At 29.8% G+C, this 17,545-nt stretch overlaps 1 protein-coding gene across 1 annotated transcript; it reads right to left on the bottom strand.

The window, feature by feature from the left end:
* Positions 1 to 13,850: 13,850 nt before the first annotated feature.
* Positions 13,851 to 17,271, bottom strand: LOC149373038 (uncharacterized). The gene is made up of 3 exons (XM_089597994.1): positions 17,005 to 17,271; positions 16,858 to 16,914; positions 13,851 to 14,131 (listed from the first exon to the last, which is right to left on the bottom strand). The coding sequence occupies exons 1-3, from the start codon at positions 17,194 to 17,196 to the stop codon at positions 13,955 to 13,957; spliced, it is 426 nt and encodes a 141-aa protein (XP_089454120.1). The 5' UTR covers positions 17,197 to 17,271; the 3' UTR covers positions 13,851 to 13,954.
* Positions 17,272 to 17,545: the final 274 nt, after the last annotated feature.

Here is a 17,545-nt window from a genome sequence, read left to right as displayed (position 1 = left end):
GCCTAGTAATTTAATTACTGAACGTTATTAAGTCAAAAACTAACGCAATAAAGCTTAAGTAATACAAAACATACTGTTACTTCAAAATACATATGTTCACCGACTTCATTAAAAAACATTAAATTAAACACAGTCATGTATCTTCGTTTTTTGTATTGAAAGCATAGGCAAGCATCAAGTGCTGATATTTCAAGGTTGATCTCAAATTTTACTTAACCAAACTTCAATAAGCAAAATATGAGAAAAACATACTTTTTACTAATTCTAGACCGACCAAGTTCGCTTCACACTTTTATTAAAAACATTCGTAACTTAATAGTTTTTTGAATGTAATAACAGTATTTACTAATTAAACATTAAACTTTTCTGCATTGCAATAAATTTACTGTTATTTAAAAAACTGTCTCACGTATATAACCTTGACACTCTAGCGTTACTAAAGTCATTTAAACTTTATATGTTATTTTTGTTCAAGCCGAGGATAAAAACTGACAGAAAACTTTTCTCTGTATGTAAAAAGTAATTATATTACTGACAATAAAAATACTTTCCAACTTTCGATACAAGACAATTAAAAGAAACACCATTAATACCGAATGTTTTTTTTTTTTTTTAATAACTCCGTCCTAATTTCATGAGTTACATACACTTATTTGATTTTTGAAGAATGCTTTTACCTCTGAGTTGCTTATAAATATGAAAATTAGTAAATCTATATGATAAATTGATTTTGAACTGAAATTTTATTCTATAAAATGTCTGTTAATTGTGTCTGGGTTGAATAATATATATTATTATTATTTTGGTATTAATTATGTTTCAGGTTTGCAACAAAAAAGTAGTTTTCTACACATCTGGCTTTATTAAAAAACCAACTACTCACGTGTTCCCTTGCAAACTCTTAGCTTTTCCACTTGGTGCATCCAGAAAAATAGCTATAAGTTTAATAAAAGATCCCCTTCTTCAATTTTTAAACCATTAGTAAGTATGTACCAACAAAAATTTGTTCATCAGAAGTCATAAGAGTATTTTTTTCAGCATTTAAAAATACAGAGAAAATGGTATACTATCTTGGAAAAAAAAATTAGATATTCCTAAAAAAGATGCTATTAAAGAAATTTTACATACATCATTAAGTATTACCAAAGCCACTCCATTCCGTAATGCTTCTGACGAAGAAACGTACTCTTAAAATTATCTGACGGAAACCCATACATGTTGTTATTTTCTGACGAAAAACCGTACGAGTTACTACTTTCCAACGAAGAACCGTACACATTACTACTGCCAGACGAATAATCGTACACTTAACTACTTTTTAAAGAAGAATTGTACATGCTACTACTTTTAGATGAAGAATCGTACATTCGACTACTTCCCAACGAATAATCGTATACCCAACTACTTTCCAACGAAGAATCATACACTTAATTATTTTCCGACGAAGAATGGTACACTTAACTACTTTTAGATGAAAAATCGTGCACTTGACTACTTCCCTACGAATAATCGTATACCCAACTACTTTTCCACGAAGAATCGTACACTCGACTACTTTCTGACGAAGAATTGTACACTCAACTACTGTCCGACGAAGAACCGTACACTCAACTACTTTCCAATCGTACACTCACCTACTGTCCGACGAAGAACCGTACACTCAACTACTTTCCAATCGTACACTCACCTACTGTCCGACGAAGAACCGTACACTCAACTACTTTCCGACGGAGAATCGTACACTCAACTACGTTCTGATGATTGATAATAATAACAAAATTAATAAAGTTACATTACTAGGCTTCATTTTTTACTGAGAAGTATGAAGTGTTTTTTTCAAGAGCAGAAAAGACAGGCGTAAAAAACTACGAGTTTTCCGCCGACTCGGGTATACAAGTAATTGAAAAAATTGATAAACTTATTTCTTTTAAAAACTGAATTGTGCCAGCTTCAAAATAATAAGGCTCAGTTTCTACAACTTTTACATAATAATAAAGTCAATGTTTGGAAAGAAATGAATTTTTTATCGATTTTCTTAGTTTCTCGTATACCTAAATCAGCGGAAAACTTGTGGTTTTTCACGCCTGGCGGGTTTTTTTGCGATTGTAAAGACAATGACTCATTTCTCTATTTGCTCGTACATTATAATCGGCGGAAAACTTTTGATGTTTCATGCTTGAGGATGCTTTAAATAAGTCTTAAAGACTTTAAGAGACTTTTAACAATTGTGAATACAAATAACGTTTATTAAATTTTTTTAGGGAGGCCCTGGAGGAGCGGTTCTCCTCTGGTTAGACTGATTTGGCGTGAGATTAATTTTTGCTTCATTCTTTACTTCGTGCCTTATAATAAAATACAAAACCATTTTGTAAGAATAATAAATCATGAAGTATATTTGTATGAACAAAATTTTATTCTTTATTGATTTTCATTCAAACCTTAAATCATTAAATTACAAAAATACTTTTTTTTAAAATAAATTTTAGAGCGAAATACATAACATTTTTAAACAATAATGGTTTTAATAATATTTATCGAATATACTTAATATCAATTAAAAATAGTGGCAAATACGTTTACCATACAATCCATCGCAAAATAACGTTTGAGTACGTGAGGTTTTATTTTTCGAATCGTATAAGATATTCGACATATGATTGGTACTTCATAACGTTATTACATAGGAAACTTTTGTTGATATACCTTCATTGGTATAACTAATTTAGGACATATACCATATTATATTAAAACATATGTATTATTATTTGGTTTTTGATTGGGGTGTTTGAGGGAGGGAAGGCAATTGACATCCTACATCCACTCGGTTACTTGAAATATAGTAAAAAACGTTTAACAAATGATCGTAATACTTATAAGATAATGTAAAATAGATTATTATGTAATTTATAAAAAGAAAATAACATTTTCCTGCAACAAACTATCCACGATTAGTGTTGTCATTCAAAAGGATTTTTTCAAAGTCTGAAATACATATGGGTGGGACTATTTTTTTTTTAACATTAAATTTAAATCAGTCATTTTTTTTACTGATAATGGTAATTTTGTTTTATAAGCAACCTTTCAGCAGTGATTTTTTACGTCTTCAACAAGTGTTTTGGTTTTAAAAACGTTGACTTTCTTAGGTGCATCAAATAAATCATACTTCACCTGAATTAAAGTTGTCCCTGGAGCAACTGAAATTTCACGAAGGCAAGAAATCTTTACATTTTTCCAAATGAATTTTTCGGATAAGTCCTCAAACGAGTAAATACTACTTTGTTGGACTTGATTTAATGCGTACTTGGGATCATGGACTTTACATTCTTCTATATGTTATGCCCACTCATTTTGAGTAAATATGGTTTTATATTCACAATATTTCTCAACTTGAGCATGAATCGAGTCATTTTCATTTTGGGTATGCCTAACCTCCAAGTACCTGCGTTAGAAAATGAATTTTTCATTAACAAATTTTAAACGCTTTAACGAATCAAAAATGAAAAAAAAAAGATTTCATGCATGCACAATACAAGACTGCTATTCATCATTATAGGTAAATGGATGATACTTAAAGCTTGCTTGGTCAAAAAAAAAAAAAAAAAATAATACCGTATTTAACTTTTGCTAACTGCAAAATAGATCTTGTATTATCAATATAATACATTGATTGTACTTTTTATACTGCAATAATTTTAATACTTATGTTAGATAAAAAAAAAATACAATAAATTAAATGTAAGGAATGTGTCATCTTGTACGATACACTAAAATATTACATCATTCCACACGTTACTGCACACTTTAAAATTAGTAAATAAAAAACGTTTTGTGAGAACGCTTTCTAAAATGTGATCAGGGCACTTATAAGTTTTTATTTATTTTATTAATATGAATTCTCCAAAAACATTTATAATCCTTAGACGCAATAATAAATGAAAAAGTTTTTGAGTATAGCACATCTCTAAGACACGAAAATCTGTGTGCCGTGGGTAGTCATTTACATATTTTTTTCCAAATCACGTATATTGTTTTTCTTACCGAGGGCGTAAGGAGCCAAAACTTTTCTGCCCGCGGAAAAAAGAAAAGTAACCAGAGCTCTTAACTTATGGTTTGAAATAATTGAAAATTAAATTTTTGTACATGAGTTTTGTAGCGGTATTAAAGTAGTCACAACCAAACATATCTTAATCTAGAGCTGTTCTACAACAAATTAAGTGAAACAATATTTTTTTCGAAATATCGTGCTACTTAAGTATTTCATCACCGTTGGGCTAAAAATATAGTAGCAGTATTTGTATCTACTATTATCTAAAGAGCTTCAACAGAGCTGCTGCAGTGAAGTCTTAAATGATATTCAGGTCAACAGTCTTAAACTTTTTAAAATTACGATTGAAAAAATACAATTTCATCAATTGCGAGGTTTTGTATACAAAAATTGTATTGCCCGTAATTTGAGCAACCATTGAATAGTATTTAAACTCAAAGAGTGTTTTTATTTAAGTTTTTTTAAAGCACGATCAGGTAGTTTTGAAAAAAATATTGTAACTACATGTTTAGCAAAGTTATGGCCACAAGAGTACAGTTAAGTTTTAAGACAATTTTGACTATTTGAATTCCTTTACTATGTATGGTGTAGCTCTTTCCACGATACAAACAAGAGTGTCTCAGTTGGCTAAATGATTACCAGGATCAAGATGAAGACAATGACTCCCGCGGCGCACAAATGATTATTTTTTGTTAATTTAAACACAATCTATATAAATAACCAGTATACGAGAAATTTTACAAAAAATCTTCTATTTTCGGTATCAAAAAATTAAGTAAAATTTTAAGTAAGTAGGCCTCTGGAAATACGTTTTTTTGTCCCAGGTATTTCTCAGAACAAAAAATACTCCAAACAAGCGATCCAGGTCCCGGCACATACTATTTTTTCACTTTTTTTTATTTTTCCATACTCAATTGTTATTTGAATTTCACAAATTTTTTGACTTCTTAAATCATATAACTCTGTCCCGAAAGGTCGGAGAAAATTGCTTGAAAAAGGAAAATAAAAAGCTTCAAAAAAGCATTAATTTTCACTCTTGAAAAGTCGTTAACAGTGACGAACATCAATAGTTATTGACACTCAAAGCTCGATAGGAGAAAAACAATTTTACGAATTTTATTCAATTTGTCATTTTGTAAGCTTATTCTATTTGTAACTTTTAACGCTAATCACATTTCTCAATGATTCAAAAATAAATTCAGAGCTTATCTTACAAGCTTGATTTTAATTTTTTAAAAGACTGTACGACCTTCTGGAGCGGAGTTACGATCAGAAACGTGAAAATTATTTTAACACACTACCACAGCTGTGAGCAATTAAAGTAAAAAATCGAAAAACTAAGTCTTCCAAAAAAAATAAAATAAAGCTTTCAAGATAAGCTTTGATTTTTTTTTTTTTAATTATTGAGAAATATGATTAGCGTCAGAAGTTACAAACAAAATGAGTTTACAAAATGATATATTCAATAAAATTGGTAAAATTGTTTTTCTCCTATCGAGCTTTAAGTGTTAATTACTATTGATGTTGGTCACTATTTACGACTTTTCAAGAGTGAAAATCAAAGCTTTTTTCAAACTCTTTATTTTCCTTCTTTAAGGAACTCTCTCCGACCTTTGGGGACAGAATTATGATTTAAAAAGTCAAAAAAATCGTGAAATTCAAACAATAATTGAGTATCAAATAACGAAAAAAGTGAAAAAATAGTATGTGCTGAGACTTGGATCGCTTGTTCAGAAAATTTTTTGTTCTAAAAAATACCTGAGATAAAAAAAACGTATTTCCAAAGGCATGCTTATTAAAAAATTGTACCTTATTTTTTGATACCGAAAATGGCAGATTTTTCGTAGAATTCTTGATAAATACATCTTGATAAACAGAATAACTTTCGAAAAGATGCTAGAAAATAGTTGTTTAGAATACATTTGTCCTATACATTTGTTTATATATATTTATATATTTTTGATGAGTAATAAGAAATGGAGACAGGTTTTTAACGCACTCACAAGATTCCATTCAGGATTCAGAAAAACCAAATTCATTTGTTATACGGAGTTTACGAAATAAATTTTTACCTGTGAGTTATTGCTATGTTATAATCGTTAGTAGCCTTAACGTACATTGAAAACATGTTCTGAATCCTATTTTGGCCTCCGCAATTATCAGTGAAAAACGAAAATTCTTTAGTTCCAGTTGCGACCTTTCCTTTTACAAATTGCAATACATTTGATGCTATTTCATTTGATCCACACCCAGCAACCGTTTCATTCCATAAATAGCACCGTCCGATTTTGGTACCCAGATCAAAAACAGTAAAATTATATACATTCAGTTTTGAATAATAGTACATAACTGAGATATCTGAGCGTGATGTCGATACAACTTTTTGCAGATCAAAGTTAGCGCAACAAACAGTTGAATTACTTAAAGACCTTTGTTTTTCAGACTCTATTAGTCTGCGAGCTTCTGATTTATTGCGCATGTGAAAGTCAAAGGACGGTTTTTTTCTGACCTGCTCTTCTTGTGATAGCAAATTAAAGGATTCGCACTCAGCGCATCTGAAACAATGCAGTAGATCATAGTATTCAAAGTTTTTTAATACAAATATTCATTGGCCAATCGTACATGATTATAATACTAAGAGACTTTATTCACAGTGTTATTATTCAGCACACCGTGTCAGAGAAAATAATAGTAAATATAGTTCTACTTTTAAGTGAAATTCCATGCAACAATTGCGTTTCAAGTGTTTCCTCCTTCTTTTGGCGAATTCAGTTACAATTGTTTTTTATTTCTTCGATTATTGTATTAACTAATATATTGTATTTTCAAGAATTACAACAATAATTATCGTAATAAGGTAAAAGACAAAATGGAGTGTTTTTAATGAATATTGTGATCGTATTTAAAAATATGTAAATACATCGTTTCTTTCTGTAATTGTTTTGAGTACTTGCTATCCGCATGATTCAGTAGAATGATTTATTCACTGGCGGAATTTTTTTCTCAAGCCGAAAATATTAGATTTTTAATGTAAGGTAGAAAGATTGTTGATAAAGTTACTGTAACAGGTATAATACGTCTTTTTTCGCACTTTAACAATCATCTAGGTTATTAATGTGTGCCTTTTTAATAAGAAAAATTTTAATCAATACCATAAATTTTTTTCCGACCTCGAGGTGATTTTCGTGACATTTGGCTGTTCACTGCACCCTCGGTAGGAAAAACAGTGTTCAGCACATAAGTGCCATTCTACCAAGGCTATCTTAGGGTCTTTTGAGCCGAAAAATAGCCCTAGTGGTGATGACACTTTTATGACGAATTGAAAACTAATCTTTTGTAATTTGTTTCAGAAAGTGTATAATTGAAACTCTCACCATAATTTAAATGAAGATCAAATAACCCTCAAATTACTATTTAGTGGAGTTGAATGACACAAGTATGAAAAATCTGTATTAATACTAGACACAAGTTGAAATAAATATGGCAAACAAAATTCTTTGGCAAGAAACAGCTAATAATTACCAAAAGTAACATAGTGTAAGTTTTATTACGGCCCTATGACTTGGCTACGCTAGTTTGATAGACACGTTGACTTCAGAGATGTAGCCTAACCATAAACGGAATGTATACTTTGTATATATTAGACAATTATTTCCCGATCAATTTTATTAATTTTTACGTCGTAAGAAAAAGATTGAGTTAACGTCTCACAATCAGTCTCAATTTCGGTCTCAGAAACTACTCAACATTGATTGAATTGTATTTAATTATTGCTTAGCTATTTTCACGTAAGATTATAAGTGGATACAGAAATATTTTAGTGTGAGGAATTTATCAATCGTAAATGTATTGTAATTATTTGTAAAGTAAGGGTCTACATTATCGAAAAAAACAAAATTTCTCTAAAACAAACTACGGTACATGTACAGTCTTTTTAAAATATACAACCGATCAATAAGGGATTAAAGATCGACCGATAATGAGATTAAAGTAACTTTACCGAGTATGTTCTAATTCTACGACAGCGATTGTTAGATACTCGAAAAAAAAATTTCCCAATTATCAATTTTAGACAATATAGCTATAACAATAATGTAAATGTAATACAGATTACTTAGTGAATCTAACAGTTTTGTTCGTTCCACGTTTTATAAAAGGAATCAAATGTTTTATTTTGTAAATTGAAAAAAAAAAAAAAAATTTAGTATCATAAGAGCTTATTGTTTGATTTTTTGTCTTAAATCATAAATATAAATTCGTATCAAATATTAAGGGTATTTACGGTAAACGTCTAGGGGTTACAGCCCCCCAGTCTTATTTTTATAAAGTAGCAGAATTTAAAATAAATCAATGTATCCAATTTGTTACTACCGCAAGATGGTGACATTTTTATTATTTTAGAGAAACCCGCAAATGAAAAAATAATGTCTAAAACGCTATATTCTTTTCTGTACAGTTTCTTCAAATAACGTGGTTTAAGAATATACTATGCAGAATATTACTCTCCTAAGGACAATTCAAAAATGCCTTAGAGCACAGGCATTTAATTAGTAGCAATACTCCAGAAATTTTGTTGTATGAAATTAATCACGACCCGAAAAATTGATTATCCTCAGCTCACAACGGTTATACTAGCAAATATAGAAAACTTACCAAATATTAATTTTTAACGTAAACAAAATACAGATATTTTAACGTACCACTTAATGACCGGATGAACGAAGTCTGATAGTAATATAATATACAATGCATACACAGTTCGATAATTGAAATAGTAACTTACAAATCTTTTTTTGGTTTGATAAATCCGTAGTTAAAGTGAGTGCTGAAAATTTCCTCATATTTTTGCTTACTCACGAGATTATCCGAACCAACTTTGTCTCCAACATCCTTTGCATACATACGATACATTTTGGATAGAGAAAGACCTTGTTCTAGGTATTGCCTTTGATTGTTAGCTCTACAATAATGAGAGTCAACAGCATTAAAACTTTTAATGTGCTCTTGTGCATAATTCAGCATTTCCTTTGAATACGTGAATGGTCGGTTCTCATGTTTTCCTCTCTGATCATCTTCAATAACCCCTGTCGCATCAGCATTCGACTTTTTTTTTAAAGCGGCTTGTACTGTTAAAATCTTGATATTTACAACAAAATGTGTATTGTATTTTATCGATAAACAAAAGCATTCGTAAAAAACACTACGAAAGCTACCCCCAAAACAATGCATTTAAAATGGTATGAAAAAATAGTTCATAATTGATATTTTTTTTAAATGCTGCGATAGAAAGGGATGTATTGAAGTAATATTATTTGTGTTTGTAAAGTGTTTTAAATAAGCTGTAAAAATAATGAATTTTGTAGAATATTTTTTAAAAATGTTTGTACCTGCCAATCTAACAGATTGCTAACAGCACAGTATAGGGACTTAAACAACATAATGAAATTACAAATTAACGATATGGGCCAAAAATGCACCAAATGCTATTTTAACGTTCTCTGAGATATCAAGGTAAAAGATTTCTGTTGCATGTGTACTTATTCTTGATTTTTAAGGAAAATTGAAAGTCTGAAAATTGCAAAATAATTATTTAAGGCAAAACTTAAAAATTCATGATAATACTATTAGTGATATCAAGTATGACGATTTTTCTAAATTGGTACAACTCTAATATCTTAAAAATTAACAAATCTACAAATGGTACGATTACAGTTAAACGTTAGAAAATATTTAACTTACTAATAGTATTTAAAAACATTTCACGGCTAACCGAAACCATTCCCGTAAAAGATGGTAACTGATATTGATAAAAAACCTTTGCTGCGATAGCCTTTTTTATTCCAGCCTTTTCTTCACTCAAATAGTTACTCTTCAGAGACATCCAGTTACTCAGGCACATTCTTTGTTTAGTTTTATCACATAAATTCCAATATTGATTAAATGCATTCAATCAATCAGGTTCGGTTATTTTTTCGTTACATTTAAGACGACAGTTACAAGATAATTGCATCTCCTTTGCCGTTATTGGCCCTTTTCGTCCGATTCCAGCTACACCTTCAGTATGTGCTTTTTTTACTGTGCATCAATCCAAGTGTTTTGGTTCCTTTGTCGTTTTCTAGAAATATTTTTTACAAAATGTCTCCTTTTCACTTTTCTCCTTATAAATTTTGATGTTGCTGTCTGTGGTTCTGATGAAAGTTGTTCAACGCCAACTTGTAGAGCTGTTTACAAAAAAAATGTATGTAAGTATGTATATAAGATAATAAATACGATTCAGAATATGATGAAATACAGGCAAATAACAACACTTTTCTTATCTGCAAATTGGGAAAAAAAAATTTTAAAGTACGCTATCAAAGTAGAAAACTAAACTTTTTTATTTTTTTTGTAAACTAAACAAGAAATTAAAAAAAAAAACTTCAATACACTTTTTCCATCATACCTTTACATCGAAAGATCGTACAGGATTTATTAAGAATAGACAATAAAGTAGTGGAAAAGGACTTTCATTTTTTTTTGCTTAGTGTCCCGAAAAATTTAAGGCATTAAACGTTGAGAGCATTATTTTAAAGCTCGAGATTAAAGCGTGAATTTCAAGAATTTTTTATTACAGAGCTGTTTTTGGCGGTTACTTCTAAATTAATTTGAAAATTTTAAACAAAAACTTTAAATTCAGTGCTTCCACATGTTCGTACAATCAGGGATTTAGCAACAAAAGTTAGTGGAAAATTCATCATAGTTGTAGAATACAGTAAGTACATGATACGAGGTTTGATTTCCTTTTTGAAATGTCCGAAAAGATGGTTCAGGTCAAGTGTTACGTGAATTTATAACAAGCAATGTAGGTGTCACTGCCCCTTTTTTAAAGCTTTATTTGAATTTTTAAAGTGAAACTGTAAGACAAATTCTACTAATTTTATCACTCTTGTAATCATAATTTTACTTCAAAAGGTCATTTTAGATGGCATTTTAATACGTCATAACTGAAGTTACGTAATTCTAGAGCTAAAAATACCGGAAAATCGTCCCAATTAATATAGGTTTTTAGAAGCAATATTGCTATTTTTAATGCACGTAACTTTTAACCTGAGACATCTTTTCGGGCAATAAAACAAAACTTAAGCTAGATGTCTAGAAAAGATGTCTCAGGTCAAAAGATACGTGCATTAAAAATAGCAATATTGCTTCTATATTACTATAAAAAATTTTCCACAAAAGCTCGTAACAACTCTTTCAAACATATAAATAAAGCTCTTAGAGTAAGATTAAATTAAATTCCTAGAACCTTAACATGTAAGATGTGGTCCAACTTATCAGTAGGAAAAAAGCTTAAAAATAAATAAATTTATAAAATTCACGCTCTAACTTCAAATTTCGAGTACTCACATTTTTCTGACACTGAACAAAATGAATTGGAGCCCGTGTTTAGCACTTTGTTTTATTCTCAAGAAGCTCTGCACGATCTTTTAAAGTAAAAGTATGACGAAAAAAGTTTGAAATGTATAAAAATATTTTTTTAAAAATTTAAAATTTGATTGAATGAAAACGGTTGAAAGAGTATATATTAAATCAACTTAATCGATTGCTGAAAGTATTTTTCTTGTGATGTAAAATATGGGGAATGAAAAAAAAAGGTTTTCAAAATGTGCATTAAAAAAATGTATTACATTTTTTGATACCAAAAGTGTCATTCTTTCCCTGTACTTCATTACAATACGTGTAAGTATATGTATACGTATAGACTACATTTTTTACTTGACAGTTATTCTTGGCTCGCTACAATAATAACTTTTCATGAAAAACTCAGTTTTGTTCGTAGGGTAAAGGTTTGTAGGTTACCAAAATATTTATCACGTTTTTTTTCCAGCATAAGAGAAAATGATGCACAATAATTTAAACTATTGGAGAAGAAGGCAAGTAAAGACAACGGCACATACTAATATAATGGCACCACGACAAAGGTTGATATTCTGTATTCTGTTAATGCGTCCACCACGGGAGGTGTTAAGTGTTTGCTGTGCATTTAATTAGAAAAACAAAGTATGCCCATCAATGTTCACTAAAGTAGGACAATCACTGTAACCTGTGAAAAACGTTGTAATCCCTGTGTTTAGAAGCGCGTCGATGATAAATATCTTTTGTACCGAAGTCACAGTAAAACTTTAAAACGCTTAAGGTATGAAAACAGTATTATGAATGGTCTTTGTTGTGTAAATGATAGTTAGAATCTAATCTACAATTAGCATGTTCAAGTATCAGTCCCAGTAGATATATACACTCATGACGCCGAGGTCCACGATCCCAATTTTTTTTTACCAAAATATTTTTTATACAGAAACAATAAGTTTCGAGGGTACTGACACTTTTTGCTCTGGAAAAACTTTAAGGCACTCCTGAGTATCAGTCGTGCCTAATAAATAATAGTAAAGGCATGTGCTATTCTTCGTCAAAGAATAATCGAGTGTACGATTTTTGTCTGAAAGTAGTTGAGTGTATGATTCTTCGTTGGAAAGAAGTTGAGTAAACGATTATTCGTAGGGAAGTAGTCAAGTGCACGATTCTTCATCTAGAAGTAGTTGAGTGTACCATTCTTCGTCGGAAAATAATTAAGTGTATGATTTTTCTATGGAAAGTTATTAAGTGTATAATTCTTCGTCGGAAAGTAGTCGAGTTATACGATTATTCGTTGGAAATTAGTTAAGTGTACGATTCTTCGTCAGAAAGTAGTTGAGCGCACGAGTTTTCGTCGGAAAGTAGTTGAGTGTACGATTTTTCGTCTAAAAGTAGTAGTGTGTATGTTTCTTGGTTGGGAAGTAGTAGCTTGTACGATTCTTTGTTGGAAACCTCCAGCTGTACGATTCTTCGTTAGAACCTCTGGTGTACGGTTCTTCGTCAGAAGCATGTTGCTTGTTTTTTAAATAAGTGCATTTATCATGAGCTTAATAATATTTTTATTCGAAAAGTATCACACGCACTTAGTATTACATTTAGTAAGAAAACCATGCAAGAAAATCAAGATAATCAGGAAATCCAAGCAAAGCAATAAATTATACAATAATGGAAAAAACTTTTTAGTTTACTCTCAATACAGAAATGCGCAAATATGCCCTACGTGGCCTCATACCCCATAAGAAAGCATTGGCTGTGATGGTGAAAAATACAAACTGCGTGAATAAGCCATTAATCTAACGCAGGTACCATTTATCGCAAAAAAATCAGTGTGTCATTACTTTGAGAATTTTGTAATATTTCAAAATGTGACTAATTTGGTAAAAACATTGCAAATGAAAAAAAACGACCTTACGACTTTATTTAATTAAAAAGGAAAAGCTGAGAACCCAGAAATTTTCTTATTGGTGTACATTGATTAAATATACTTTGATGTTGATTGCAAATAAAATAATTGTGATACTTAGTGTAAATTTAGAAATAACATGTTTTTCATGCTAGAAATGTATGAGGATATGCTTTAATAATAAAACGATAAAAAAAATTTAGATATAAATAAGACTTTTATTTATGACAATTGACTTAGCATCTTTTTAATCGCAGCACCTTGTTTCGATCATTGAATTCCAAAAATTATATTATCTCTCGAAGCAAGGTAGAGTAATGGTATCCGTATTTTCTTTATATTTTTTTACGAATTTTTCATCAACTTATATAAACTCATGGACAGCTAACAACGATTTCTTTTTATTAATTGTATTTTTTTTTTTCTTTTCTTTTTTTTTTTTTTTTTTCTATTGATGAGCTTGGAACTACAAAAATTGCTAAAAATGTTATTTATACTTTTCGACCAAGGAACATTAAATAAAAAAATGACATCGTTATATTCTTTTATTTTCTGCATATTCTTTTTTTTCGATTAGAAAATAAATTATTTAAAATTTTAAAGTTCTTAATTGTCTATACTTTAACATCTGGCTCATTCCTTGAAGGAAAACGAATATACAAGACGTCATCGGAGTGAAATCCTGCCTTAATTCTTTCCAAATCACACTGATCTGGAATGTCAAACGTCATAGAGGCTTCGCTTAGTTGATTTTTCCTGGTAGCCTGAACTAATATCGATTTCCCTCTGACCTGAAAGATGACATCATTGTTCTAATTAACAGGTTAACTACGACGAAATTTGTTGGAATAGCTTTTTGTTATGATCAGATTATATATAAAAATAGTGTTGGGGCATAAACGCACCGGCTTTGTTTGTTATTGAAAAGACAGTTAAAACTGATAGATTATTTTGTCTAATTTTGCTTGTAACTTTCTTTAGGAGCATTGTATTGCAGAAGTATCAGAAGATAATTTGTTTTTTTTCGATAATCTACCAAAAAGTGGTGCTAAGGTTGTCTAACACCTATTTTTTACAAAGTGATAGCGAAAGACGCTATTCAAAATTATATATTAAAATTATATTTATCTTTTCATTCTTGCATATCATTACTTCAAAGTTAAGAATTCCGTATTTTTTTAAGAAATCGTAAGCCATGCTCAATAATTTTTATGTAACATTAAAAATGATTTCAAAAAACAATTTATTATTTTACAATTTATTTGCCTTAAACCTTATAGTATTGCTGCATCAAAGTTTTCAGATGAATTTTATTAAGGATAGCGAAAAGCTTCAATGTTGAGACAAACTTTTTTTTTAATTTTGACCTTAATCTTTTATAAAACTAAATTTGTAATAAAAAAAAAATATTATCATTTTGACGACTCACATTTGAATGTGTGGAAACCAATTTCACTTTATAGGATATATTTTTACATGAAGAAAAAAAAAAATTCAACGACATAATTCCAGCAACAGTAATTAAAAACTCATTTTTACAGTTACACAGTTAGTAATTTTTACATAAATTAACAGCATAAAACCAACTGTTATACTTGAATACTTTGACTTATTGTACTGTTTTTCGAACAAAAGGTTGCATGCATTTAGTCGTTAATGCATAAAAAAAATTAGATTTTTTTTTCCACGTACGAAAATTTAAGGTTCCCTACCAATTACTTTGGACCACGTTCCTGTAAAAAAACCCTTATTTAAGGTGCTGTCTCTTACGGTGTATCTTTTTAATCAGCTTTTTCTTCAGTTACCAGTTTGCATCCGCTTTTTTGTGAAACATATTTCTTGTAAATATAAGAAACGATGAGGAAAAAAGTGCAGTTGCATAAAAATAGTAATCAAGGATTATCGTTTAAATATCGTAGCAAGAAAAATCGTGCAAGTAAAAAAATATGGCTAAATTCATTAAAAATACTTTGTCTTGCATGCACGGCACGACCAATCTACAAAGCACCAGCGAAAAAAAAGTATTACTTGAACAAAAGGACTGACTTTTAATAGTACTCCGTAACTTACTCCGTACTTAAAAAAAAAACGGTATCTTAAAACCCAGAAAATAGAGCATAAGACAGTTAAAATCGTTAATAGTAACATTATGAAAAATAATTTCAAAAATTTTCTGTACACAGACGAGAATCATATTAGTGAAAGCAACAGTGATGATTTTCCCAAATCAAAAAAACGAAAAATGTAGAATATCGTTTGTTATTTGTACATGTATTTCACATAATATGACGAAATTTCAGATGTATTGGTTTTAAATGTATGTAATTAAATGAAAAATCTTTTTAAAAAAATGTAGTGAATGATCATAATATGGTTTTGTGTAACGATATGAGTTTTGTATTTAGCAAGCAGACGACCAAATGCATAGTACGTCGAAGTTTTCAGGTATTTTTATATATATATATATATATATGTATATATATATTTTTTTTTATAGTAATCGTTAATGAACGTAACAAATACTAACTCAAATCAATAACAAGAATTATTCTACAGAAATGAAACAAATTGTTTCAGGTTGGAAGACAGTTGGAGATAAACCATTATTATCACAAACTCTTAATAGTTAACATTAAAAACACGTTATAGCAGTTACATATTTTTCAATTCGTATGAAAATTTACTCCATTAAGTGCAATGTGTTGCATACCAGTAAAATGAACTATGTATTTGAAAATATCTACAATTTATTTATGTTGCAAAATTGAATCTTCTCAAAAATTGGGGTTGAAATTAGAAAGAAAAAATTGCTTTTTCCACCACATTAAAATTCTTAGCGTTCTTCATGACTTTTCGTTCTTAGATTTGTTTCAGCCTTTCTGTAGGAGAAAAAAATTCATACCAAAGGTATTTAATTATTAATTTTAAAGAATTTTTGATTGTAAAATCTTAAAATTAATAATTTTGCAAAATTAAAACTTTGAATAGCAATTTTCGAACTTTTTTGCTCTATAACTGCGCGAAAAATAGGTTTTCTATTGTCTGACTAGCAGCAATCAAAAGATAATCAAATAAAGATCAAATTATTTTGAGCTATTTTGACACTGTGATGAAAACATAGAATTATAAATAAAATTCAGCATATACTTTAGTCAATTTTTACTACTTGTTAAATACGAAAAGAAGCTGGTGTATTTATGCCCCAAAAAAAAATTTTTATGTGTCATAATTATAGTACAAAATTTTTTTAATTACTCTTGCTGTAGTAAAAAATTTCTTATTTATCATTTTTCGTGGCTTTATCTACCTGCTTAATAGCTTATTCAAGAGATTTACTGCATACATTTTAATTACACTTTGTTACAAGAATTGCAAAAGTTAAACATTTTCTCTACTCCCGGATTATACAAAAATCTTAATAGACTTTTTTCCTTAGTTCGAGGACAACCCTTGCAAAACATAAAACGTTTGAAAAATAAATAAAGAGAAGAACAAAGAAAATTTTTTTGATACTTACCATGACCTTAATTGTGTCTTTGTCATATTTAGCGCGACCAAACTCCTTCTGGAGGACCTTTTTTTATAAAACCACAATTTTGTTCAGTTTTGAGAAAGAATCTTAGAAAAAATTAAGTATGGAAATGCAATTTTAAAATCCCCATACCTTTTTGCTATCAGGTAAAAGGCGATGATCTTTGCTGCGTTTCAGGTCCAATTGCCTCGTCTCTTCAGTGGCGTTGCTGGTACAGGTTATTGGATGAACCTCACGGCCACAGAAAGAGACGCCAAACTTCTGAGACTCTTCATCATTCCGCATAATAAAATCCATCTTCTCATTTTCCTCATTATCGGACATTTTTCTTCAAATATTATGATACAAATACGTTGCTGCTGGTTGAGGAAAGTCTTTCAAGCGACTGATAAACAACGATGTGGCTCCTAATGTTGCTACTGTATGTGTCACGTTCGTGATATCACTATCGTTTATAATTAATACCTGTTATATCACGTACTCAATATTTTCGTGGCTAACTTTGTTAATGATACATGCTAGTGTGCGCTTAGGTACGGTCTTTGTTCTAGAAAAATGTCTAGTAAACTATTGTCTTGAACTTTAATGTTTGATGAAACTGTGCGTATCTGACATTACTTGATTTTATACCTTCAATAATTACTGTTGGAGGATCTGTATAAAAAGAGTTACC

This window comes from Copidosoma floridanum, unplaced genomic scaffold, assembly GCF_036245765.1.
Source record: "Copidosoma floridanum isolate Cflo_tuat_1 unplaced genomic scaffold, Cflo_Japanese_pri ptg000056l, whole genome shotgun sequence".
Lineage (NCBI taxonomy): Eukaryota > Metazoa > Arthropoda > Insecta > Hymenoptera > Encyrtidae > Copidosoma > Copidosoma floridanum.
The sequence above is the reverse complement of the archived record's forward strand: the minus strand, read 5'-3'. Positions and strand labels throughout refer to the sequence as shown.

What these genes read in the sequence shown, in the direction of transcription:
- LOC149373038 (XM_089597994.1), bottom strand. Translation starts at nt 17,196, where the DNA reads ATGTCCGATAATGAGGAAAATGAGAAGATGGATTTTATTATGCGGAAT. An exon ending in TTTTACCTGATAGCAAAAAG is followed by an intron (nt 16,915 to 17,004) that starts GTATGGGGATTT and finishes TTATAAAAAAAG; the next exon opens with GTCCTCCAGAAGGAGTTTGG. An exon ending in AAGACACAATTAAGGTCATG is followed by an intron (nt 14,132 to 16,857) that starts GTAAGTATCAAA and finishes GTCATCTTTCAG; the next exon opens with GTCAGAGGGAAATCGATATT.